Source organism: Schistocerca nitens, chromosome 5 (genome assembly GCF_023898315.1).
Source record: "Schistocerca nitens isolate TAMUIC-IGC-003100 chromosome 5, iqSchNite1.1, whole genome shotgun sequence".
NCBI lineage: Eukaryota > Metazoa > Arthropoda > Insecta > Orthoptera > Acrididae > Schistocerca > Schistocerca nitens.
Window position 1 is genome coordinate 481,490,034 of NC_064618.1, and position 27,824 is coordinate 481,517,857.

General features: G+C 41.2%; 1 protein-coding gene across 1 annotated transcript in view; it reads left to right on the forward strand.

Annotated features, from left to right (window-relative positions):
- The window catches only part of LOC126259790 (DNA polymerase epsilon catalytic subunit 1), a 331,065-nt gene that overhangs the window by 271,901 nt on the left and 31,340 nt on the right, over positions 1-27,824 (forward strand). The window contains exon 33 of the mRNA XM_049956798.1: positions 15,087-15,216. Coding sequence (XP_049812755.1) covers positions 15,087-15,216 — 130 coding nt within the window. The remainder of the gene's footprint in view (positions 1-15,086; positions 15,217-27,824) is intronic.

Here is a 27,824-nt window from a genome sequence, read left to right on the forward strand (position 1 = left end):
GTGGGATAGTGCCTGTCTGTGAAGGCTCCACACCAGAGAGCGCTTTTCTCCCACCCCCACTCCTACCCCTTACTTGTATCCTGCTATCCCTCCATCTCCTCCCCCCCCCCCCCCCCCCCCAACCACCACCACCACCACCACCACCACCACTCCAGATTGCTGCTTTTGTTCAACACAACAGTTGCAGTCTCGTTGCAGCAGCTGTGTGCATGAGATGTCCCTGCTTGTGTGAATGCGTGTGTGTGTTTTCGTTGTGGAAGAGCGCTTTGGCCGAAAGCTCAATGTGCACAATCTCTCCATTGTGCCTGTTTGCAACTCATTGTGTCATCTTTATGCTAAATAGAAATCTGTCCTTTTAATAATACTGTTGATACTTAAACCACTGAAGAAGGGCTGGGCCAGTACAGGGCAGGCATAATAAAATCTTGAAAACAAATCCTGTGGAGCCACTGTCAACTTTTATTAATCAAGAATAAAAATCCTGAATAGTTAATTTGTCAGTAGACAGAAGTGTGGTGTAAAATTTATAGATAGAGATGACAAATTAAATACAATTAGCAGTTTCAAATGGATTAAAATTAGAATAACTATACAGAGATGAAGTCACTAGTATAGGATAGACTAGCTTGGAGAGTTACATCAAACCTGTCTTGGGACTCAGGATTACAACAAAAACAATAACAACAACAACATTGATAGTAATGAAAGGTGGTATGTATTTGGCTGTGCAACTACATGATTGTATGAGATGCACACTTATATGGAAAACTTGCAACTGTTCTGAAATACAGTGATGGGAAAAAAATCGCAGCACCAAAAAATAATTATGTAGAGTAATAAAATTTCAGGAATACATTTGTCTAGGTAACATATTTAAGTGATTAACATTGCAAGATCACAGGTTTATGTAAGTGTGATATGCTGTTGTTGTGGTCTTCAGTCCTGAGACTGGTTTGATGCAGCTCTCCATGCTACTCTATCCTGTGCAAGCTTCTTCATCTCCCAGTACCTACTGCAACCTACATCCTTCTGAATCTGCTTGGTGTATTCATCTCTTGGCCTCCCTCTACGATTTTTACCCTCCACGCTGCCCTCCAATGCTAAATTTGTGATCCCTTGAAGCCTCAAAACATGTCCTACCAACCGGTCCCTTCTTCTAGTCAAGTTGTGCCACACACTTCTCTTCTCCCCAATCCTATTCAATACCTCCCCATTAATTACGTGATCTACCCACCTTATCTTCAGCATTCTTCTGTAGCACCACATTTCGAAAGCTTCTATTCTCTTCTTGTCCAAACTATTTATCGTCCATGTTTCAATTCCATACATGGCTACACTCCATACAAATACTTTCAGAAACGACTTCCTGACACTTAAATCTATACTCGATGTTAACAAATTTCTCTTCTTCAGAAATGATTTCCTTGCCATTGCCAGTCTACATTTTATATCCTCTCTACTTCGACCATCATCAGTTATTTTACTCCCTAAATAGCAAAACTCCTTTACTACTTTAAGTGTCTCATTTCCTAATCTAATTCCCTCAGCATCACCCGATTTAATTTGACTACATTCCATTATCCTCGTTTTGCTTTTGTTGATGTTCATCTTATATCCTCCTTTCAAGACACTGTCCATTCCGTTCAACTGCTCTTCCAAGTCCTTTGCTGTCTCTGACAGAATTACAATGTCATCGGCGAATCTCAAAGTTTTTATCTCTTCTCCATGGATTTTAATACCTACTCCGAATTTTTCTTTTGTTTCCTTTACTGCTTGCTCAATATACAGATTGAATAACATCGGGGAGAGGCTAAAACCCTGTCTCACTCCTTTCCCAACCACTGCTTCCCTTTCATGCCCCTCGACTCTTATAACTGCCATCTGGTTTCTGTACAAATTGTAAATAGCCTTTCGCTCCCTGTATTTTACCCCTGCCACCTTCAGAATTTGAAAGAGTGTATTCCAGTTAACATTGTCAAAAGCTTTCTCTAAGTCTACAAATGGTAGAAACGTAGGTTTGCCTTTTCTTAATCTTTCTTCTAAGATAAGTCGTAAGGTTAGTATTGACTCACGTGTTCCAACATTTCGACGGAATCCAAACTGATCTTCCCCGAGGTCCGCTTCTACTAGTTTTTCCATTCGTCTGTAAAGAATTCGCATTAGTATTTTGCAGCTGTGACTTATTAAACTGATAGTTCGGTAATTTTCACATCTGTCAACACCTGCTTTCTTTGGGATTGGAATTATTATATTCTTCTTGAAGTCTGAGGGTATTTCGCCTGTCTCATACATCTTGCTCACCAGATGGTAGAGTTTTGTCATGACTGGCTCTCCCAAGGCCATCAGTAGTTCTAATAAAATGTTGTCTACTCCCGGGGCCTTGTTTTGACTCAGGTCTTTCAGTGCTCTGTCAAACTCTTCCCACAGTATCGTATCTCCCATTTCGTCTTCATCTACATCCTTTTCCATTTCCATAATATTGTCCTCAAGTACATCGCCCTTGTATAAACCCTCTATATACTCCTTCCACCTTTCTGCCTTCCCTTCTTTGCTTAGAACTGGGTTGCCATCCGAGCTCTTGATATTCATACAAGTGGTTCTCTTCTCTCCAAAGGTCTCTATAATTTTCCTGTAGGCAGTATCTATCTTACCCCTAGTGAGACAAGCCTCTACATCCTTACATTTGACCTCTAGCCATCCCTGCTTAGCCATTTTGCACTTCCTGTCGATCTCATTTTTGAGACAAGACGTTTGTATTCCTTTTGGCTTGCTTCATTTACTGCATTTTTATACTTTCTCCTTTCATCAATTAAATTCAATATTTCTTCTGTTACCCAAGGATTTCTATTAGCCCTCGTCTTTTTACCTACTTGATCGTCTGCTGCCTTCACTACTTCGTCCCTCAGAGCTACCCATTCTTCTTCTACTGTATTTCTTTCCCCCATTCCTGTCAATTGTTCCCTTATGCTCTCTCTGAAACTCTCTACAACTTCTGGTTCTTTCAGTTTATCAGGTCCCATCTCCTTAAATTCCCACCTTTTTGCAGTTTCTTCAGTTTCAGTCTGTAGTTCATAACCAATAGATTGTGGTCAGAATCGACATCTGCCCCTGGAAATGTCTTACAATTTAAAACCTGGTTCCTAAATCTCTTGTCTTACCATTATATAATCTATCTGATAGCTTTTAGTATCTCCAGGATTCTTCCCGGTATACAACCTTCTTTTATGATTCTTGAACCAAGTGTTAGCTATGATTAAGTTATGCTCTGTGCAAAATTCTACAAGGCGGCTTCCTCTTTCATTCCCCCCCCCCTTCCCAATCCATATTCACCTACTATGTTTCCTTCTCTCCCTTTTCCTACTGACGAATTCCAGTCACCCATGACTATTACATTTTCGTCTCCCTTCACTACCTGAATAATTTCTTTATCTCGTCGTACATTTCATCAAGTTCTTCATCATCTGCAGAGCTAGTTGGCATATAAACTTGTACTACTGTAGTAGGCATGGGCTTTGTGTCTATCTTGACCACAATAATGCGTTCACTATGCTGTTTGTAGTAGCTAACCCGCACTCCTATTTTTTTATTCATTATTAAACCTACTCCTGCATTACCCCTATTTGATTTTGTATTTATAACCCTGTAATCACCTGACCAAAAGTCTTGTTCCTCCTGCCACCGAACTTCACTAATTCCCACTATATCTAACTTTAACCTATCCATTTCCCTTTTTAAATTTTCTAACCTACCTGCCCGATTAAGGGATCTGACATTCCACGCTCCGATCCGTAGAACGCCAGTTTTCTTTCTCCTGTTAACGACGTCCTCTTGAGTAGTCCCCGCCCGGAGACCTCCGGAATATTTTACCCAAGAGGATGCCATCATCATTTAATCATACAGTAAAGCTGCATGTCCTCGGGAAAAATTACGGCTGTAGTTTCCTATTGCTTTCAGCCGTTCGCAGTACCAGCGCAGCAAGGCCGTTTTGGTTAATGTTACAAGGCCAGATCAGTCAATCATCCAGACTGTTGCCCCTGCAACTACTGAAAAGGCTGCTGCCCCTCTTCAGGAACCACATGTTTGTCTGGCCTCTCAACAGATACCCCTCCGTTGTGGTTGTACCTACGGTACGGCCATCCGTATCGCTGAGGCACGCAAGCCTCCCCACCAACGGCAAGGTCCATGGTTCATGGGGGGAAGTGTGATATAGCCATTGCAAATGTGAAATGCTGTTACATTAATAACAAGTGTAACCCCCAGAATGTTGAATGCAAGCATGCAAACGTTTGTGCATTGTGTTGTACAAGTGCCAGATGTCAGTTTGTGGGATGGAGTTCCATGCCCATTGCACTTAGCCAATACAATGCAGGGACGGTTAATGCTTTATGTGGACGACACTGGAGTTGCCTTCCGCGGACGTCCCATATGTGCTCGACTGGACATGCCAACACTCTGTAGAGCATGTTGGGTTACAATAGCGGTATGTGGCCAAGCATTATCATTAGACCACAGATTTTAAGGTCGTAAAAAATTTTGTTTTAGGCACCTAAAATAGGCTCCTTCAGTAGTTCATTTAGGCTATATAAAACCTAAAATAGGCTCTCATAAAAATGATGCAGAGAAAATAAAAATAAATTAAAATACACAGGGTTGACAGTATGAAAATCTTATTAGTCATTAAAACAAGGAGAATGAGTATTTACACAGTTACAGAGCACAGCAATCTACAACATTAATGTTGATCATAACTCTCAATGTTTTTGAGTTCCGGCAAGATGAAGATCTCCATAAAAAAGATGTGGCAATGGTCTAATTAATACATTCGTAGTTTCACATATTCTGACCATAGTTGGCTTCACAATAAATAACCAAAATCTTTTCTAGGTTTTCTAGTGAAAAACTGTGGCGCTTGTCAGTCAGAATCAATTTACACGCTGAAAAAGAATGTTCTACATCAACAGATGTGACAGGGGCGTACTCCATTTTTGGTACATGTTGGACAGGAATGCTGCAGTCAGGAGTGCTGGATTTTCCACTACGTATGTCAGCAGCTGCACACAACTCCTTCAGGCCAGTGTTCTTCTGCAAAACCGTTTGCATTTTTGCCTGTATTTTTTCCCCTACTTCACCTGGCGCTTCATTAATTTTCATTTTGACTTCTTCAAGCAAAGAAATATTGTCGTAGATAGGTCTCCCTGAGCCTTCTAATTGTGAAATTATTCTTGCCATAAATGTATAGTGGGCCCTAATGTAAGATAAGTCCCGTTTTAAAGAAGTTACAGATGCAGCATCCTCCGGTATATTTTCAACCACCTTCTGGACAGCTGAGAGATCCGTACTATAGTATTCTACTGCTATCAGCCATGTGCCCCAGTGGGTGACAATAGGCTCTGGCGGCAATGGGACATCTGGAAGCTGTTCTTTGAATGCCTGTGTTCTTGATGGTGCCTTAACAAAAATTTTCTTCACCATAGATATTACTTTATTTACTTTAGGAAATTGTAGTCTTACTTGCTCTGCTATGCGGTTGATCCCATGCATTACACAAGTTACGTGCAGCATCAATGGGTAGAATACTTTTAATAGTTGAAACGCTGCTATCATATATGTAGCAGCATCAGTGACGGCCAGAAGCACCTTATTCTCATCCGCTCCGTTTGGGTATAGCACCTTAAGCCCATTGTTCACAAACTGTGCTATTGTTTGTTGGTTAGTTTTTGCAAGCTGTTTTGAGTAAATCAAATGAGCCCTGGATGGAGCATCTGGATCTAGCTTGCCAATAATCAGGTTTGCAATGTAACGGCCAAGACTGTCAGTAGTATCATCCCCAGAAATCCATATACAAGATTCTCCAACATCTCAAATTCTGTGCAATGCAGCATTGTAAGCTGAACCCACATAATTCTTACGTAAAGTTGACTCTGCAGGAATAGACTGATGGCAGTATTTCTCAAGAAAACCTCTGAAAATAGGACTTTCTAGTTTCCGCAAGGGGATGTTTGCTGCCACAAGTGCATGACACAAATCACTGCAGAACTTGTTTTTTTCGGAGGATTCACCAGATTTATTGGTTAAAAGAGTTTGCTTCAATTTTGACTTTCGTTCAACATTAGCTTTATGTGCGATTCCATCTGCATGCTGAATTAAGTGAAATTTCTTAACACTCGAAACCTAATACGAGAGAAAAGGGAAATGCAGTTTAGAATCGCATATAAAGAGTATTTCGTATTACTAAAGGATAGCGATAAAAAAGAATCCTAAGTGACAGGAAAATAAGAAGTCTAAGAACATCAGCTAACCTCCTTGTTGCATGCTTGGCAGAAAATAATTTTCCCATCTGTTGTATAATGCGGAAAATCTTGCAGCCACTGCCTTATATGTGTAGACTTTGAACTAGCTGTTTTCGGCGTGGCGTAATATTTTCACACAGAAACTACAATTTATTTTGCACTTAGAACGTCAGTAACACTTAACACGTCGGTCGCTACACAATGTACTGATTTGTTTTCTCTGGGAAAAAGTGAACGATGACCTGTTTTCTTTTTTTTTTTTTTACTGCGGTGCATGGGAATGGTAGGGGAAGTACCGTACTCGTTGCTGGACATATGGCATCTTACAGATGGCCACCGGTGCTTCAGATGAAAACATCTCACTACTGACAAATTATTTTTCGAACCGGAAAATTCACGTATACCTTTCACGAAACAGAGTAGTTTGATAGGACTGCCTGTAGACAGCAGAGAGAAAATGCGCGAAGGGCAGTAATTTAGCTATAGAGGGCATCTACGATTAACATTGTGATTTTTTAATCCGTGCTCAGCTTAAGGGCTATGAAACCGTTTCTTTGCGAAAATACACAGCTGGCCAGAATCCTACGAATGAAATATTTTCAAATATAACATTTAGTACTCCCACGTTCGATTCTAATGTGTAACTCAAATCTTTGACCGGTTCCCATTCGCTCACCAATGTTATGCACTGTCGCGCTCGGCGCGTACTTGGATGGATGACCTTTCAACCGTGCCGAGTGCTGTTGGTAGTAAGGCAAGCAAAGGAATTGTAAACAGTCTCTAACGACCTTCGCCTTCGACGAGACGTAAAGTTTACTTCCTTTTTCTAATCTTTGAAAACACAAGAACTCTATGTCAGATTAACGAAATAGGTACTTTTTAGGATTTTGATGCAGAAATAGGCAAAATTAGGTGTCAACGTCGAAATACGCAATTTTAGGTCCTATAGAACTAACGGTATTCAGTTTAGTTCATCATGAAACGCATAAGTACCAACTTATATGCAAATTGGAGCTTAGGAAAAAAAATAGGTTTTAACCTAAAGATCCGTTATCTATTTTTTACATATGAATAATAAAACACCTATAAAGAGTATTTGGTATTAACAGGGATAGCGATATAAAAAAATAAAAAAAGATCGAAGTGTTGGGCAAATACGAAGCATGAGCGCATATCAACTAGCCACCTTGCTGCACGCTGGGCAGAAAATATTTTTTTTCTGTCTGTCGTATAGTGTGGAAAAGCTTGGAGCCATTGTCTAATATGATGAAATAGGCACTTTTTAGGATATTAAAGCCGAAATAGGCAAAAATAGGTACTAACGTCGAAATAGGCTTTTTTAGGTCCTATAGCATTAACGCTATTGAGTGTAAATAGTCATGAAACGCATAAGTACAAATTTTTATGCAAATAGGAACTCAGGAACAAAATAGGTTTTTTCCTAAAATCCGCGGTCTAATTATCATGTTCATGAATGCTGTTCATGTGTGGCAACACAGTAGGTAGAATCATCAGGTTGATGTACGGATTTGGAGTCAGGGTGCTTGGGAGTGTGAGTGTTCCTGCTGTCATACAAAATCACACCCCAGATCAACTGCCCTCCTCCTAACCAACACACGGCCATCGCTAGCACCGAGGCAGAACCAGGTGTCATCAGAAAGTATTGCTAACCACCACCCTGCCCTCCAATGAGCTCTTGCTGGACACCACTGAAGTCACAAATAGCAGTGGTCTCGGGGAAGAGGAATGCACGCTACAGGGCGTGCAGTACCACACCAGAACCATACGCAAAACACAATGGTCTTCCCTCTTGGTTGTGCCCCATGGCCATTTACAGCCCAGTCTACTTGCGACTGTACGTACTCGTGACCACCGTTGCAAGCAATTGTGTATAGTGGCTAATTCCTGCCAAGCCTTTCTGCAGTATCACAGTAGGAACATCCAGCTTCTCATAGCCCTATTACATGACCTCATTCAAACTCTATGAGGTGTTGATAGTGGTGTCTTTGTCACCTTAAAGTCAGTCTTGACTAACAGCAACTCACCACATCCAATCTCAAAGATAACTAGCACTCATGACACTTACAGCATCATTTACAGGAAACCTGATTGGCTTTTCTCATAATGGCGCTACTAGAGCCAATCTTATGTGATGGGTGCAAAATTTGAATACACATTTTTCCTTGGTGTGATTTTTTTCCCATTAGTGTATTAGCATATTTGTATGTAGCTTTCTGTGTTAGTTTGCAGAGATTAATTATCAGTTGATAATGATTCAGTATTTTGGATTAATATTGTATGAACAAACTGCAATTACAACAGTCCACCCCCCCCCCCCCCTGCTGCCCAACTTTACTTCTACCTCTTTGGTCTACTATACTCATCTCCAAACCTATTTTTATTATTAAATCTCTCCCACTTTTATCCCACTTTTATACGTCATTATTGCATCGTCTCTCAGACCTCTCCTCTTACTTTTGACCTTTCCATATGGTACTTTCGTTTATCATCTATTATCTTCCTCCATCATATCTGTCCAATCTTCCATCCACTTTCTTCCCTATTCAACCACTTTCGTATTTGTCTCTTCTTTTTCTTTATTCCTATCTTGCTAATCTGGTCCTTTCTTTGAACCATAGTTTGAAAGCCTTGTTCTTCCTTCCCATTACCTCCTTGACTTTTTCATTTCACTATGGTGTCTCCTTCCACCGTTTTCTACCACTCGCCATTTTACACACAGCTACTGCAGCTTCTACAATAGCACTATAAAATTTTCCCCATTCCTCTTGTTTTCTTTTTGGTTCATCCTTTGGTAGCCTTTCCCTTAGAATCTCCTGGTATTCTTCTTGACTACCTTTTCCTTCAGTTTCCATATTCTAATTCTCCTTTCCTGGTACTGTGTTCTTGCATTCCTTTATGGTTATCATGCTCTTAACAAGTAGCAGGTGGTCGCTACCCAGTGCCTCAAATGATAGCACCTTTATATCCATTACAATCCTCTTTGTTTCCCAATCTTAGATTAGCATGTAATCCACAAAAGATTTCTGCACTAGATTCCTGCTGTGCCATGTTACTTCATAGCCCTCTTTCTTCTGAAACTAGGAGTTATCTATCACTAAACCATTTCTCGCACAGAATTCCAGTAGTCTCTTTCCTTCTTCATTTGTACTTCCCCATCCTTTTTACCCCAGAACATTTTCATACCCTTGTCTTTCATTCCTTGCATACGCATTCAAGTCTCCCGCGATTATTATCTTTTGTCCTTTCAGCTGCTTTTGTAGTTCTTCCTCAGGGTACACCCCACTTGAGGGACATACACCTGAACCATCTGCATACTTCTTCCCTGAGACAGTATTCTGATCTTCATTATCCTGTCACTTATCCCCTGTACCTTTTCTTTCAGACCATCCCTCACAACTACTCCCACTCCCTCTTGCCTACGTTCTCCAACACAAGCTTTAAACTTTCGTCATTTCCCTACTGCCTTCTACTTTGCATCTTGTCTCTCCCATGCCTAACCTATGTAGCTTTCTCCTTTCCATCATGTCAGGACTGTGTAGGCCAGTCCATTACAGGGATGTTATTGTCGTGTAACCTCTTCGCCACAGGCCGTGCATTGTGAACAGGTGCTCGATCTTGTTGAAAGATGTAATTGTCATCTCCGAATTGCTCTTCAACAGTGGGATGCAAGAAGGTGCTTAAAACATAAATTTAGGCCTCTGTTGTGATAGTGCCACACAAAACAACAAATAGTGCAAGTCTCCTCCATGAAAAACACGAACACACCATAACACCACCGCCTCCGAATTTTACTGTTGGCATTACACACGCTGGCAGATGACGTTCACCAGGCATTCGCCATACCTACACCCTGCCATCGGATCGGCAACAATGTGTACCATGATTCGTCACTCCACACAACGTTTTTCCACTGCTCAATCATCCAATGTTTACACTCCTTACACCAAGCAAAGTGTCATTTGGCATTTACCGGCATGATGTGTGGCTTATGAGCAGCCGCTCGACCATGAAATCCAAGTTTTCTCACCTCCTGTCTGAGTGTCATAGTACTTGCATTCGATCCTGATGCAGTTTGGAATTCCTGTGTGATGGTCTGGATAGATGTCTGCGTATTACACATTACGACCCTCTTCAACCATCTGCAGTCTCTGTCAGTCAACAGACGAGGTCGGTCTGTAGACTTTTGTGCTGTACGTGTCCCATCATGTTCCCACTTCACTATCACATCAGAAACAGTGGATCTAGGTGTGTGGAAATATCGTGTGCAGACGAATGGCACAAGTGGCACCCAATCACCTGACCCCATTCGAAGTCTGTTAGTTCCGTGGAGTGCCTCATTCTGCTGTCTCACAATGTCTAATGACTACTGAGGTCACTGATATGGAGTACCTGGCAATAGGTGGCAGCACAGTGCACCTAAAAACGTATGTTTTTCTGGGGTGTCCAGATACTTTTGATCACATAGCGTATGTCTTATTTGTTTTGAACAGAAGTCTGCAGATACCAGTTACTGAATGGTGGCCCCTATCTCGATTGCACATGAGGCTGGATTCTTCCTGTACATCGGTCAAGAGGCCTGAAGATGGCCCAGTGAAATGCCAAAACAGGTTGCATAAATAAATTACATTCGAAATATAGACAGCTGAAGGTGTTATTGATTTTACATTCATCTGCAGTCCCTCAATCATCCCGTACAAAAAGAGATCAAGAAAAGCTCTCTGCTCATATAAGGACAACCATTGCATGATCATTTTTAACCATAAATGAGAGTATGCTAAGCAAGTCTTAAGCATTTTTAAGTTGCAATGATAGATTCAGTGTTTTTCAAAAATATTTTAAAAGTGACTCTTTGATGCTGATTGACCATCTTATGACAGTAACTAAAAATATCAAGACCACAGAGAATAAACAATATACATCTTCCAACTGACCAGTACTTGAAAGGTTAGAATCCGCACGCTTCTTATAATCAAAATTCTTCTATTGAAAGGTGCGCTTTTAGTTTCAGGGTATAATTTACCACACAGCTGGAATAATGAAGAATATTTGACAATGACAAGTCTGGGCCAATTTAAATTTATAATTTGGTCATTAATATCATACATTTTGTAATGCCATGACAGAAACTATCCACAAAGAGGAAAATACATCGGCTTAGAGTCACTGGTGGCCGCTAGATGACAGACACTGCCCCTTACACACAGCAGCGAGCATTCCCTCCAACCAACAAAAGTGACAAGGGTGGGTAGTGGTGTGCTGCCAAGCAACGTGTGTGCAACATACCACTCTCAACCACTGGTGACCACAGGAATGTGGCCAGCTTGCCCAGGCAGAGTGGTTGGTGTGTCTGCTTAGTACAGATGTAGTACTACAGCTAAATGAAGCAATGAAAGTGCCCACTAGCTAAATATTGTAATAAATGCATTGGAATCTACCCTAATTGCAGTATGCCAGAGGTGACAAGATTCCGACCAGGGTTTCAGAGGTTTCCCCAAGCCATAAGGTTGGGATGGGGATGTGGTCAGCTGCAGTACTATGCAAATTGTTGAAACTAGATGTTAATGCCATGCAGTTGTTATTTCTCTTAAGGTAACTTTCTTGACTGATCGTGTTATGAGGAATAAATGCGAATGGGCTGTTTGACAGCCCATGGTGCGTACAGTTCGACAATTTAAAGTCTGCTAATAATCAATAAATTTACCATGCCAACAATACAGTAAGAAGAAGAAGAAGAAGAAGAAGAAGAAATGTATTATTACAGAGGAACAGAGCACAGATCAGATATTTTAAGAAGAAAATTAAGAATAATATTACAGGCATGGAATGAATCTCAAACAGAATAGCAAGACTTGTTTCAAAAATGAAGAAAAGGAATAGCATGAAAATTGTCTGTCTGAGCACCAGCATGATCATATTCTGATGAAGAGTTTACCTCTAAAAAAGAGTTATAGAAACAGATAAATGACAGGTATCCCATTAAAAGTTGATAATAGGGGCTTTTAATGTATGCGCTGCATAAAAACTGAAGAAAAATTCTTCAGTGTCACGCTACTGCACAATGTAGTCGCCTGTGTGTATGTGAGTGTGTAGCTACCACTCAGTGCTCCAGTTGTACAGTGATCAGTTGCCCTCATTCTTTCGATTGTTTGTATGCCACCCGGGACTATCCAGTTTCAATTAACAGTACAGAGAGTTCTCTAACAGTAGAGGTATCAAGAACGGTGTCCCACAGGGTCTTGGGTCCCTTATTGTTCTTAATATATATTAATGACTTACCACCCTATATTCAGTAAGATGCAAAGCTAGTTCTTTTTGCTGATGATACACACCCAAGAAATAAGAATCCGCTGAGGAAATTGAAAATAATGGCTTTAAGAAAATTATTAAGTGGTTCTCTGCAAATGGACTCTTGCTGAATTTTGAGAAAACACAGTATATACAATTCTGTACAAATGGCATAACACCATGGATAAATATAGATTATGAACAGAAGTCTGTTGCTAAGACAGAATCAAATATTCAAAATTTCTGGGTGTGTGGATTGATGAGAAATTGAATTGGAAGATACATATGGATGATCTGCTGAAATGATTAGGTTATTGCAAATTTTGGCGATAAACATATCAGTAAGTTAACCTACTATACCTGTTTTCGTTTGCTGCTTTCATATGACATCATATGATTCATCATTAACAGAAAAAGTATTCATTGCACAAAAGCGTGTAATCAGAATAATAGCTGGAGCCCACCAAAGATCACCTTGCCGGCATTTATTTAAGGACTCGGTATATTCACAGTACCTTCACATTACATATATTCACTTATGAAATTTGTTATTAATAACCCACCCCAACGCAAAAATAACAGTGAAGTGCTTAGCTACAACACTAGAAGAAAGGATCATCATCACTAATCTGGGTTAAATATGACTTTGGCACAGAAAGGTGTGAATTATGCTGCCTCAAAAATCTTTGGTCATTTGCCAAATACCATTAAAAGTCTGATAGTCAACCAACGATTAAAAACAAATTAAAAGAATTTCTGAATGGAGACTCCTTCTACTCAATAGATGAATTTTTAGATATGAAGTAGTAACTGTAAAATAAAATAAATAAATTATTTTGTGTGAAGAAAACTTACATTAAAGTGGCACATTCCACATCATTACGAAATGTCGTACTCGTGATCTATGAAACAAGTATTAATGTATGTATGCATATACTGAACAGGGTAACAGATGTAGTAAAAATCAATCTTCAGTAAGTAGAAGATAGTCCAATAAAAACCACATACACTCATGCCTACATATAAAACTGTAGCAAATGTTAACAGCAGTTAGTTACATTTGCTTTATAATTTAGTCCACAATACCATTGTAACATAATCACGTGATCAAGGAACATGTCATTCCATTAAGTGAGCGCAACACCTTCACACGTGCAGCGAAGGTCAGTTATTGGAATGTTGTTCATTGGCGATTGCTAGTCACTAATTAATTCTGTCACTGATGGAGTTGCTTGTGCATCAGTAATACCCAAAACCCTCATCAGTGGAGTCATGAAAATCCCCTTACTGTTATGGAAAAACATTTTGACATTGGTCCTCAGTAAATGTGTGGATTGGTGTAATCACCAATGTGGTAATTACATTTGTAGTCTGAACAGTGAATTACCATACTAGTCATCTTCATTGCTCAACAATATCATCATACTGCATCCTATTTAATGATTTAGGTGTTGTAATTGATGAAAAATAGAGTGCTACTTTAAAAAAAAAAAAAAAAAAAAAAAAAAACACATTAGAAAGATAGCTGCATTTTGTGTTTGAGTCAACAGTGGAATGTACGAGAATGTAATTTAAACTGTAAATTATGTGTGTTATTTTACATCAAGAAGTTGCTTCTATAATTTATTACGTGGTCTGAATCATTTTTATGACATGTCTTGCATGCACAGCATTCAAACACCTGTAACTCTGTGTGTACTGATAACTGGAAATATGTTAGTATCAATATTTTAATACAGAATTGTCCTTTCTGCTGCATCCTAAAATATTTAAGGTTTATAATTTATATAAAAAACAGCTACCAGCCACATGTATGGTTTAAATAGGTTTATTATCTATAAACCTATTTAAACCATACATGTGGCCGTTAGCTGTTTTTTATATAAATTATAAACCTTAAGTACAACATCCACGTTTCTCAACATGTCGACTTTCGACAAAATATCTAAAATATTTAGTTTTTTCTCCCAAAAATGTACATAATTTTCTAAGAAAATAGAACTTTGTGTGTATTCTGACTCAGGAACTGCCATTTACTTACAAGTTTCAATATTGTAATTTCCATGTTATATTTAGAAGTAAGTAAAAGGCTGATAATCTGCACTGGGAATAGTAACTGCTTGATATAGCAGTCTCACCAAGAAGAGAGACAAAATTAATGCTTTTTACAGTTTTATTCTTGATATTTGCACATCGTGGAGGTGCTTCTGTACTTTCTGGGTGAGAACTTGCTTTCTATGAGAATGCCATGTACTCACAGCAATGAGTGGTAACAACTCAATTGGTTCTGGCATTGGTGGAAGACAAGTGACATTGAAAGTGTGGTCTTTGATCTTTTCCCTGTTCTTCAGAGTAACTTGAATGTATTTGTCCTTATACTCCTATTAACATTTTTGCTGTGTTATTGTTCCCAGTTTCAAATCATCCCACAGTAGTGCAATGTAAATGTTGCAGTATGCAGTTACTGATAGAAATTAATATGTTTTGCAGGATGACAGAGTCTATACAGGAGAAAGCTCGCAAACATAGACCCACTGCTGATGATGAAGTGTCACCATTATTAATAAACTCAACAGTCAATAAGAATCCGGCATTAGAATTTGTTAAGGCAGTGTGCAAGGTATTTGTATTTCATTGTTAACTATTTTTTAATTATTAATTTAATAATGCACTGACTAAGTACAGTTTAATTGAACACTTGGATCTCAAAAAATTATAATGTTCTTGTGTAATTTTTGGAAACAACTAAAATATTGCAATTTTTCTGTTATTCTTTATACACTAGAACTTTCACAATCTGAGTACATTCCAATAACATCATTTCAGTAAAAAACTTTCACCCCCGTATTCCAATACAGTGGAATATGCAGATATATGCATTGTGCTGTCTTTCTTGTTTTTAGGCCTCCTTTTTTCCACAGTTGCAGTTGTTACAAATAATGTAGATTATATACCATGTTTTGTGACTTTAATAAAAGTCCTTATTTTCCTTCAACATCCGTCACTGTTGCTATAATAGTTGTTTCTTTGTGATGACTAGTTGCATCTGTGTAATGGTTAATGGTGAGGAATAATACACATCATGTTGTATCTGTGTAATGAGTATAATGCATTTTTGGTTACTTACATGTACACTGGTGGGAACCGTTTGCTTACCCTTAAATCTAAGGCTATTGTCTGAAAATGGCCGTGCTTGCCCAAAACTAGTCGCCACAAAGAAATTATTATCACAACTGTGACGGATGTGGCAGCCGTGCAGCAAAAACACATTAACAGACCAGAGCTGCTTATGATCGGCCCAAGTTAGCTGCATCAGATATCCGCTGGCGTGCATACCTGTCAATAGGCAAAATTGTGGCAACGTGTGGCGTGCACGAACGCAGGTCAACAGAAAAAGCTACGGGCAGTGCGAACTAAGCTGCCATACAGTATGGACACTTATTTCAAGAGTCTATAACTTCAATCTGCAGGCCACGTGGGTCGAGCTTTACACGAGCTCCCCACAGATTCGTACGGAAGTTTGTTTGGTGCTTCCCATTCGTTTCCGCTTTCACTTCGTCGCATCTGCAAAATACACAGCACCCTGCGATCCTGAGGAAAAAATTCATTTTGTTCTGGACACGAGTCCACTTTTCTCACCCAATCGGATGACACGCTCGTCATCAAGGAGTGTACATCCTCTGGGATCAGTGTTCAAGTGGAACTGTTAAGCAAAGACAATTATTACGATTGCTGGTTAATGGACATTGAAGTCTGATTTCATTTTTTTCACTTGTTCATTTACTCATTTGGCAGAATAAATACATTTTTGGCAAGTGTAGTTATCAGCTGTCGTTACCACACCGTCACCTTAGCTTACATCCTGAACAAAGTGCATGGGTAAGATAGTAAAGTTGGCTCACCGGATGGCAGCCATGTAAGCGGCGATACCCACATGTTCCCGCTTCACTGGTGACCCCGACGTGACCACTAGGCTAAATACGTGGTGAAGAACTTTCATCACTGTGACATGAAACCGCCATTGTTGTAACATGTACACCCTCATGTACGAAGAACGAATTTTTGAACAAACCATTGTGAACTAGGTGCCAAAGCAAGATAATGACTTTGCAAAAGACAGTAGACAAAAGACAATAGATGAGCTGCTAACACGCAACCACTGACTGGAGAGCGAGCTACAGGCACTCTCCGTACGCACAGTCTCTGCCCACCCGGTACCAGCTGGCCACACCAACACCTCCCACAGTTATGGGAGCGGCGGCAAGCGCAGGACGTGTGTTGATTAGACTGCCGCTCTTTTGGCCCCGCAACCCAATCATGTGGTTCAGCCAAGTGGAGGGGATTTTCTTGAGAAATATCACCATCTGCGGCCTCGCCAAATTCAAATACGTCGTGAGCCAACTAGATCAAGACTATGCAGCCGAAGTGCGGGACATAATCACCACCCCACCGACACAGTCTTCATATAACTGACAAAAACAGGAGTTAATATGGCAAATTTTATCATCTCAGCAATAAGGGTGCATCACTTGCTGGCCCAAGAGGAGTGCGGCAACAGGAGGCCATCTCAGCTTATGCGCCATATGCGGAGTGTTGCACAGTCTGACATGGTCCGAGACTCGCTGTTGCATGTTATCTGGATGCGCAGCCTTCTAGCACAACAGCAAACAGAATTGCAGCTGTATGCAGTCACAGACTTGGCTGATCGGTGCATGACATGCTGGCAACGGGGCTCAATACCACTGCCATGGCAGCCTACAATGCCGTTGCCATGCCGGCAAATTTGACTCCGCGCCGATACGCATCTGCTGCAGCCACTGGCGCACGGATGCAGACCTGCCCCAACTAGTTCAGGACTTGGCCACACAGGTGGCAGCAGTCAACACGCAGGTTGACCGGTTGGCCCACTCATGGACAGAGGGCAGTAGGTGCCGTAGCAGCAGCAGATCCCAATACCGCCTATCTGGCTCACACAGTTGGTAGTGCAGTACCAGCTATTCTGGAGGTTCGTCAAGCAGAGCAGGCTAGGCTGGTATCATTCCCACATTGGCAAGGAATTGACAAAGGTTTGTCCTCCCTGCTCACACCCAAATGTCAGCTGCAACCGGGCCTAGGTGCACGTGGCTTCAGTGCAACATCCAGGCGTCTCTTCGCAACTGAACGGGCTGGCAGTGTGAAGTACCTTGTCAACACAGGTTCCGACTGTCTATTTTCCCCCAATGTATGCTAAGAAGCTGCCAGAAGGCTGAGGTGCCATCTCTTATGGCATCAAAGACTTCAACAATAAAAACATATGGCAGTCATCACCGAAATTTAGACCTTAGACAGCGTGGCACGTTCCTTTGGACATTTGCTGTGGCTGATCTCGACAAGCCAGTCCTGGGTGCGGATTTCCTTCGCCCCTACAACTTATGAGCCAGCAACTTGAACACCCTGCTGATTGATTCGATGGCAAATTTCAAATTAGCAACGGCTGACCACTTTCTTCAACGTTAAACCAATGAAGTCCCCCAGACTGTACGCAGTCATACTGGACAAATTTCCAGAGCTCACTCGCCCACCTAGTGCACCGAGGGACATCAAAACATTTGATGGTCCACTTAATTGTGACTACGCCCGGCCTACTCTCCTCGTGCCATCCATTTTGACTTGTGCCCAAGCGACTCGCTGAAGCAACGGCTGAGATCAAGGCCATGTTGCGACATGGCATTGTTCGACCATCACGCAGCCCATGGTCATCTGCCTTGCAGTGCTGGAACACCTATTGCGAAGGGAAGGACTCTTCTTAACTGGACGGATGCAATGAAGAGAAGCTTTATTAAGTCCAAATGAAGCCTAGCAGAAGCAACGCTGCTCGCTCACCCCGTGCATAACACTAAACTGGCCATGGCCGAGGTCATGGGTGCTAGCGAGGCAGCCATTGGAGCAGTGCTTCAACAGTGCTTCAGTGGCAGCCAATTGGCTTCTTCTCATGAAAGCTTTCAGAGTCACAACATGCATCAAATGCTTACAATCATGAGTTGCTTGCAATGTTCGATGCAGTGAAATACTTCCACCCATCAGTAGAAGCTCGTCCCTTCATAATTTTCACCAACCACACATTTGCATGCAATAATAGCAATTGTGTGCCGCACCAATTCCGGCGGTTGGAGTATGTGTCACAGTTCTCCACAGACATCCATCATATTTCCAGAATTGACAACATCGTTGCTGACTCCCTGTTCCACACTTGTGCCATTATCTCTCCTCCTGTGAACTCGGAGGACTTTGCCAAAGGACAGAAGAATGACAAACAACTGGACAGCCTCCGCCATGACACCTCCAGCGGTCTACAGCTTGAGCTAGTGCTCATTCCTGGCTCTGCTTGTAAAACTTGGTGCAATGTTTCAACAGGCACACACCGCTCGGTTCTCCCGGAGAAATTCAGGTGCAGTGTTTTCAGCCGTGTCCACAGACTGTCACACTCCCACATCAACACCACTGTGTTGCTCTTGGCAGTGCATTTCATCTGGCCAGGACTATGGGAAGTCTGTAATCAATGGGCAAGCGCCTGTAAAGTCGGAAGGCACACTCTTGCACTTGTCAGCACCTTTCTGGATGCGACAAGCTGTTTTACACACGTTCATGTCGACATTGTGGACCCTCTCCCTCTGTCCCAAGGCAGGCATTATCTGCTAACAACGGTAGACTGTTTGCTGGAGGTAACACCCATAGCGGACATCACTGCCAACACCGTAAGCACAGTCTTCGTTAACACCTGGGTGGCATGCTTCAGCTGCCCTAGTCATGTTACAATGGATTTCAGCTGCCAGTTTAACTATGCACTGTTCACACAAGTTGCCCGACTGTGTGGCGTGCAGTTACACAGAACTACCAGCTACCATCCGGCATCTAATGACATAATCGAGCTGCTCCATTGAACACTAAGAGCCGCTCTAGCTTGTCTCAGCGCTGCCTGTACAGATGCATTCAGGTTCAGCCTGCAAGTAACACAGAAATAAGAGATTGGCACTTCTCCGGCTGACCTTATGTATGGACAATCTCTCGCCATCCTTGGTGATTTTATGGAGGGGGTACCATCACAGTGCAATGCATCGACCCCTCCACTGGCAGAACGTCTGCACTCCCACATGGCCTGCCTATGATCGAATGCACCGTCACGGCGTGGCACCGACAAAGTGTTCGTACACGCCGACCTAAAGTGCTGTACACACATCATGCTGCGTAGTGACACAGTACAGCCACTGTTTTGACCCCCATACTCAGGTCCACACCGCGTCATCACCTGTGGCAAGAGAACATTCGACGTTGAGTGCAACGGCAAGCCGACCAAAGCATTAATCAACCAAGTCAAGCTGGCTTATGTCTTGACCACTTCCTCTACCACTGGTCAGGCAGGCCCCCCACCTGTGGCTGCCAGTGACGCACACACGAAGCCAGCTGTCATCAGGTGCACTGCAGCCTCACCCCCACCCCACTTTGCACCACCAGCTGGCACAGTCGACCAAGGGTGCTATGCTGTATCTTTCAACCATTCTGAAGATCAAGTCGGTAGGCGAGTGCACCGAGCAGCCTTGTTTTTAATGGAGAGCCCTCATGTTATTTTGAAAGAGATGCTGCAGGGTTCTCGCTCATCAAGGCACTGTTGTCAGTTCTCCTCACGCCAACCAGTTAAAAGCAAGGTGCCGCAGACCCGTGCATGCACGCTGTAGCGTGCAGAGCGCCACAAACCTGAAGTGTTAGCAGCCGACACAGGCACATTAATCTTTGCAGCTCCAAAAAATGTGTTTAGAGTACATAATACTGTTCAAATTTTGCTCATCATGTGTTTCCAAGTATGCGTAATAACGATTAGTTATTTGCGTGTGCTCTGGAAATTGTCTTAAATGCCATATTATGTTGTTTTATTCTCATTTAAATTGACATTTTGTTTTGGATTTTACATTTTGGAATATGAGTTAGGAATGGTGTGTAGTGCCACACTGTACAAATACTTCTATAAAAACACATGAAAAATTGTTTAAGAGAGTGTGAAAGAGTAAGAAAATGCGTAGAATGTGGTCGTAACTCACTCCTACAGATCCAAATGATGAAGTAGCCTACTTCCCTATATTACACGTCAACAATTTGAGTCTAAAAAACAAAATTTGAAAAATCCCTTTTCGTGAGCATGTGGTGAGTGCAAGTATTGAAGTTCGTCGTAGTTTATAACATACATCTGTTGAATCAAAATGTTTCATATATAGTGGTGTAGTCTAAAAATATTATGGCAAGGATCTTTCATCTCTGTCGACTGCTGTTAAGGATCCAATCGCAGATAAATACTTGTGACAAGCAAGAATTATAAAGATGATTGCTGCTAATTTCATTCACAGTAATGTAAGTTGTGCTCTTAGATTCCTGTCTAACCACACACTCCGAAATCGCTACATATTCAGAAAAAAAATGGTGAATTGCTTGTGAAAATAAAAAAGAAAAATGTCATTGTCAGTTGTTTCACACACAGCAATTTCATCTGCAGCAATTTCATTTTTCTAAACATACGGAAGTCACAAAATCAAAGATACTTATTACTGAGAAAGTGCACACTTAAATGTAAATAACAATGAATATTGCAGAAAAATATGTAACTTTCATGAGTAACAAAGTCTCAGAATGTGTTACAAACATGAAGGGGAGGGGGGGCCAAATTACACCTGGCGGGACATAAACTTACAATCTACAGCATTCCTGACTCTTGCCTTATCCACTTGGCCATGACAACTACTGTGGGACCAGCTGTCCAGATTTAAATAAATAGACATGCAGGCTCACGTTGTCACTGAATGATGCAGGCTTAAGTCACAAATGCCTGAAATTTTGGAAGGTTTCCACGGTCAGGCTCATAAAATTCCTGTCCATTATAACTAAAAAGTTGTAAACATGTTTCGATAATTAACAACTAAACCATTTGCGGGAAAAAGTGCGCAAAGTCACAAGTATTTCAGCTAACACTCGTGTCATATATGTAAGCAGAGCCAACATAAACTCTTAATTACATAAAAATAGCTGGTGTTTTGTGAGAATATTGACCAAAAATGTTTCTTTGATGTTATAATCATTCACAGTAAAAACAATACAAATCATATTTCTAACAAAGGAAAACAGTCTTTTATGAACTCACTTTCCATTCGGATGAGTCCTGGTGGTTCTTCAGTAAAACGTAATCACTAAGCCCAAAACTAAAACCACTCAACATTTCTAAATTAACAAATTCTAGCTGTAAACAAGTCACACTGAACCGAATGAGTGGCATTATCCAAACCTAACCACCTCTCGGTACAGTTGTCAGAAAATCAGTGGGAGGGCTGATCAGTATCAGACCTCAGAAGCTTACAGAATAGCAACTTTGGATTAAGAACTGCACCGATAAATATGAACATTACAGAATAGGGCCCCAGGCCGCACTCATCAAAAGTGACTGCCTCCCCCCTCACCAGCTGATGACGTCACACCGTCCAGCCGCCATGTCCGATCCAAATGACCATGCTGCATCATGCCATCACCTGCAGTAGACACCCTGTCTCCAGTGAGCCATGTCGTCTCCAGTCGAACTCCAGAAACCATCTCCTGCATAACCAGCTGCTTGTCCGTTGCAGCTCCTGACTTGTGTTCGCATCACTGTGCCTCCACCGCATCAGACATTGAGGCCAGATTAACTTCCACACCGGATTTTCGTGTCCTTTCCCGACGAGTTCCGGACGTCTCTCTCCGCACTGCCAGGCTTGTCCGTCGCAGTTCCAGGAACTGCATTTATGCAACGACACTGTACTTGCGCAAGTGTATACACTTCTTGTGATCGCCGTACCGAAGCATTGAGTCTGGACTGAATCCCAGGGCCGAACTCCCACAACCTAACGTGTCTGTGAAGTTTGAACAGTGAAGCTCCTAAATGCTTTATTTTGCTACCTCTTGTTGTCAGTTTTTCTTGCAAGACTACATCTTTTCAAGTAATTCACAGCCAGTGCTGCCTGCCTCTACTGTCGCTAGCCAGCTGTGCAAGGACATGCCCACTGTGCACCTTCATGCTGACATCACACGCCACCACGCAATCACAGCTGACCGGCCCACCTCCATCACACTCACACTGATGTCAGAATGAAACGTGCAGAACCCAAATATCTGTCACACAGTCTGGACACCTGCACTTTCTCATAGCTTCCGAGCTCTGCTCTCGAGGAGGGGATCTGATGTGGCAGCCGTGCTGCAAAAATACGTGAAAGTACCAGAGGCGTTCATGGCTGGCCCGAGTTAGTTGCATCATATATCCTTCGGCATGCATTGCTGCCAATAGGCAAAACTGTGGCAACGTATGGTGTGCACAAATGCGGGTCAGCAGAAAAAGCAACAGGCGGTGTGAACTGAGTCATTGTACAGTAAAGATGTGTATTCTGGGAGTCTATAACTTCAGTCCGCAGACCACATGGGTTTAATGCGAGCTCCCCACAGACCCATACGGAAGTTCAGTTGGCACTTCCTGTTCATTTCCACTTTCGCTTTGTTGCATCCGTGAAATACAAGGTGCCTTGCAATTGTGAGAAAAATTTCATTTCGTTCTGTACACACATCAGCTGTTCTCACGCAGTTGGATGACGCACTTATACCGAGGAGTGTACAGCCTCCGGGACTGGTGGAACTGTTATGCAAAGACAATTATCGCGATCATCAGTTAATGGTCATTGCGAGTTGATTTCATTTTTGTCACTTGTTTATTTACTCATTAGGCAGAATAAATACATTTTTGGCAAGTGTAGTTATCAGTTCTCATTACCACACTGTTACCATAACCTACATCCTAAATGAGGTGCATAGATGTACCTGTAAACCTGCCTCACTGCACAACTGACATGTAAGTGCCGATACCCACACGTTCCTGTTTCACGGGTATTAAAAGAAAATTAAGATGATGATAATCCAAGTTATTGTTGAAACTTCATACACATGCAATAAAAGTCTTATTTATACCATATATTAACTTTCATTTCAAAGCACTCTCCAGTGGTCATTGTACCAGTGTGGTTTGTCGTACAAATCTGTTTGTCAAGATCATAAATAGTTCTCTTATTTTTCATTACTACTATTAAGTAGTGTTAAGTTACAATTCTTTCTCACAATTTTTTGCTTCCTACTTCATTCATAATGTTCTTTCACACATAGTTGCACTAGTTTTAGAACATTCCACTTCACTGGTGCTGGATATATTTTCATGTTGTGTAGATGCTCTCACACCTCTTCTAGTTTCTTTTGTGATGTTGTAACTTCTGTTGGTACATCTCATTGTTTTGTTAAACCTATTTTTCTGTGAATTTATCTACTACATGTTTATTAGCTTAATAATGTTTGGTTATAGATGTTTATTTAGTCATTTTTGTGTTTCTTTTCTGTGACTGCATTTTGAATACAGCAGTTTTCTTGTAGTGTTGAGCTACGTTCACACTGAGAGATTTGTCATGTAGGCTTATGCCCATCACATGAGCAGTGGCACAAATTGCAAGTTCCAGCGACATGTGTGTGCAACATCAACACAAGAATTCTGAGAAATACTCCATTCTGACATAAGTGTCTGTATCCATATGCTCATCGAAAACTCTGCACTAATCCCTGATAAAATTTTCTGCTGTGAATGCACAGGCAGACTCGTGGTGTTGCTTCTTGGGAGCAAGTGATCAGCTGTGCATATTCAGTAGCAGGTTGTGAAAATGGAGTGAGCAGAAAATAAACCCGTTAAACTAATTGAAGAATATTGCGAAAGGCATTCATTATTGGATCCTACATTCCCCCATGGTCTACAAACTTAACAAATGTTCACCCTGGAAGACATCAGGATCGGATAGAGAAGAGCCGTACATATCAAAGTGATATGCCTCTGATTTGTTGCTCTTTCTGAACAGTGTAAACAAGCAAAGAATGAGTTTATGCACTTTTGAGGAAATTAGAGTGTATTTATTTTACATGAGTTTTATTGTTGTTGTTGCTATCTGCAGCCCAGAAACTGGTTTGATGCAGCTCTCCATGCTTCTCTATCCTATGTAAACCACCTCATCTCCGAGTAACTACTGCAACCTACATCCTTCTGAATCTGCTTAATGTATTCCTCTCTTGGTTTCCCTCTACGATTTTTACCCTCCACGCTTCCCTCCAATACTAAACTGGTGATCCCTTCTTCTAGTCAGGATGTGCCACAAATTCCTCATCTCCCCAGTTTTATTCAGTACCTCCTCATTAGTTACATGATATACCCATCTAATCTTCAGCATTCCTCTGTAGCACCATGTTTAGAAAGCTTCTATTCTCTTCTTGCCTAAACTATTTGTCGTGTATGTTTCACGTATATACATAGCTCCACACCATACAAATACTTTCGGAAAGGTCTTCCCGACACTTAAATCTGTACTCGATATGAACAACATTCTCTTCTTCAGAAACGCGTTCTTTGCCATAGCCAGTCTACATTTTATATCCCCTCCATTTCGACCATCATCAGTTATTTTGCTTCCCAGATAGCAAAACACATCTACTACTTTAAGTCTTTCATTTCATAATCTAAAACCATCAGCATCACCTGACGTGATTAGACTACATTCTATAATCCTCGTTTTGCTTTTGTTGATGTTCATCTTATATCCTCCTTTCAAGACACTGTTCATTCTGTTCAACTGGTTTTCCAGGTCCTTTGCTGTCTCTGACAGAATTGCAATGTCATCGGCAAACCCAAAAATTTTTATTTCTTCTCCATGGATTTTAATTCCTACCCCAAATTTTTCTGTTGTTTCCTTTACTGCTTGCTCAGTATACAGATTGAATGACATTGGGGATAGGCTACAACTCTGTTTCTCTAAGTCTACAAATGCTAGAAATGTAGGTTTGCCTTTCTTTAATCTGTCCTCTAAGATAAATCGTAGGGTCAGTATTGCCTTGCATGTTCCAACATTTCCACAGAATCCAAACTGATCTTCCTCGAGGTGGGCTTCCACCATTTTTTCCATTCGTCTGTAAAGAATTCGTGTTAGTATTTTGCAGCCATAACTTATTAAACAGATAGTTCGGTAATTTTCACATCTGTCAACACCTGCTTTCTTTGGGATTGGAGTTGCTATTTTCTTCTTGAAGGCTGAGGCTGTTTCGCCTGACTCGTACATCTTGCTCAGCAAATGGTAGAGTTTTGTCATGGCTGTCTCTCCCAAGGCCATCAGTAGTTCTAACGGGATGTTGTCTACTCCCGGGGCCTTCTTTTGACTTAGGTCCTTCGGTGCTCTCTCAAATTCTTCATGCAGTGTCATATCTCCCATTCCATCTTCATCTACGTCCTCTTCCATTTCCATAATATTGCCCTCAAATACATCGTCCTTGTATAGACCCTCTATATACTCCTTCCACCTTTCTGCTTTCCTTCTTTTCTTAGGACTGGTTTTCCATCTGAGCTCTTGATATTCATACAGTTGTTTCTATTTTCTCCAAAGGTCTCTTTAATTTTCCTGTAGGCAGTATCTACCTAACCTCTAGTGTTATATGCTTCTACAGCCTTACATTTGTCCTCTAGCCATCCCTGCTTGCATTTCCTGTCGATCTCATTTTTGGGACGTTTGTATTCCTTTTTGCCTGCTTCATTTACTGCATTTTTATGTTTTCTCCTTTCATCTGTTAAATTCAGTATCTCTTCTGTTACCAAAGGATTTCTACGAGACCTTGCCTTTTTACCTATTTGATCCTCTGTTGCCATCACTATTTCATCTCTCAAAGCAACCCATTCTTATTCTATTGTATTTCTTTCCCTTGATCTTATCAATCAATCCCTAATGCTCTCTCCGAAACTCTCTATAACCTCTGGTTCTTTCAGTTTATCCACGTCCCATCTTCTGAAATTTTGCAGAGTCTTCAGTTTTAATATACAGTTTACAACCAAGAATTGTGGTCAGAGTCCGCATTTGCTCTTCGGAATGTCTTACAATTTTAAACCTGTTTCCTAAATCTCTGTCTTACCATTATATAACCTGTCTGAAACCTTCCAGTGTCTCCAGGGCTCTTTCACGTATACTACCTTCTCTCATTGTTCTTAAATAAAGTGTTAGCTATGATGAAGTTGTGCTCTGTGCAAAATTCTACCAGGCGGCTTCCTCTTAAATTCCTTACCTCCTGTCCATATTCATCTACTACTTTTCCTTGTCTTCCTTTTCCTACAATCGAATTCCAGTCCTCCAATACTATTAAATTTTCGTCTCCCTTAACTACCTGTATAATTTCTTTTATCACATCACACATTTCTTCAATCTCTTCATCATCTGCAGAACTACTTGGCATATAAACTTGTACTACTGTGGTAGGCATGGACAATTTCTCTATCTTGGATATAATAATGCATTCACTATGCTTTCATAGTAGCATATCTGCACTCCTATTTCCTTGTTCATTATTAAATCTACTCCTGCATTACCCCTTTTTGATTTTGTATTTATAACCCTGTATTCACCTGACCAGAAGATATTTTCCTCCCGGCCCGATCTTCACTAATTCTCACTGTATCTAACTTTAACCTACCTATTTCCCTTTTTAAATTTTCTAACTTACCCTCCCGATATCAAGATCTGACATTCCACACTCCGATTCATAGAACGCAAGTTTTGTTTCTCCTGATAATGATGACCTCCTGAGTAGTCCCCACCTGGATATCCTAATGGGGGACTATTTTACCTGTGGAATATTTTACCCAAGAGGACACCATCATCAATACAGTAAAGCTGCATGCCCTCAGGAAAAATTCAGCTGTAGTTTCCACTTGCTTTCAGCCATTCGTAGTACCAACACAGCAAGGCCGTCTTGGTTGATGTTACAAGGTTGGATCAGTCAATCATCCCGACTACTGCCCCTGCAATTACAGAGAAGGCTGCTGCCCCTCTTCAGGAACCACATGTTTGTATGGTCACTCAACAGATGCCCCTCCATTCTGGTTGCACCTATGGTATGGCTATCCGAATCACTGAGACACACAAGCCTCCCCACCAACGGCAAGGCAAGGTCCATGGTTCATAGGGGGCAGATGATTTTTATTGTAAATATTTATTTAGACAACAATGAAAAATATAAAAATGGTGTTTACATTCGCGCAAGACAAGGAAATCATTATCGTTGAATGTGATAATTATCAGTGAACTATCTTCAGCACTAAATACTGCCACTCCACCTGTTGTCTTA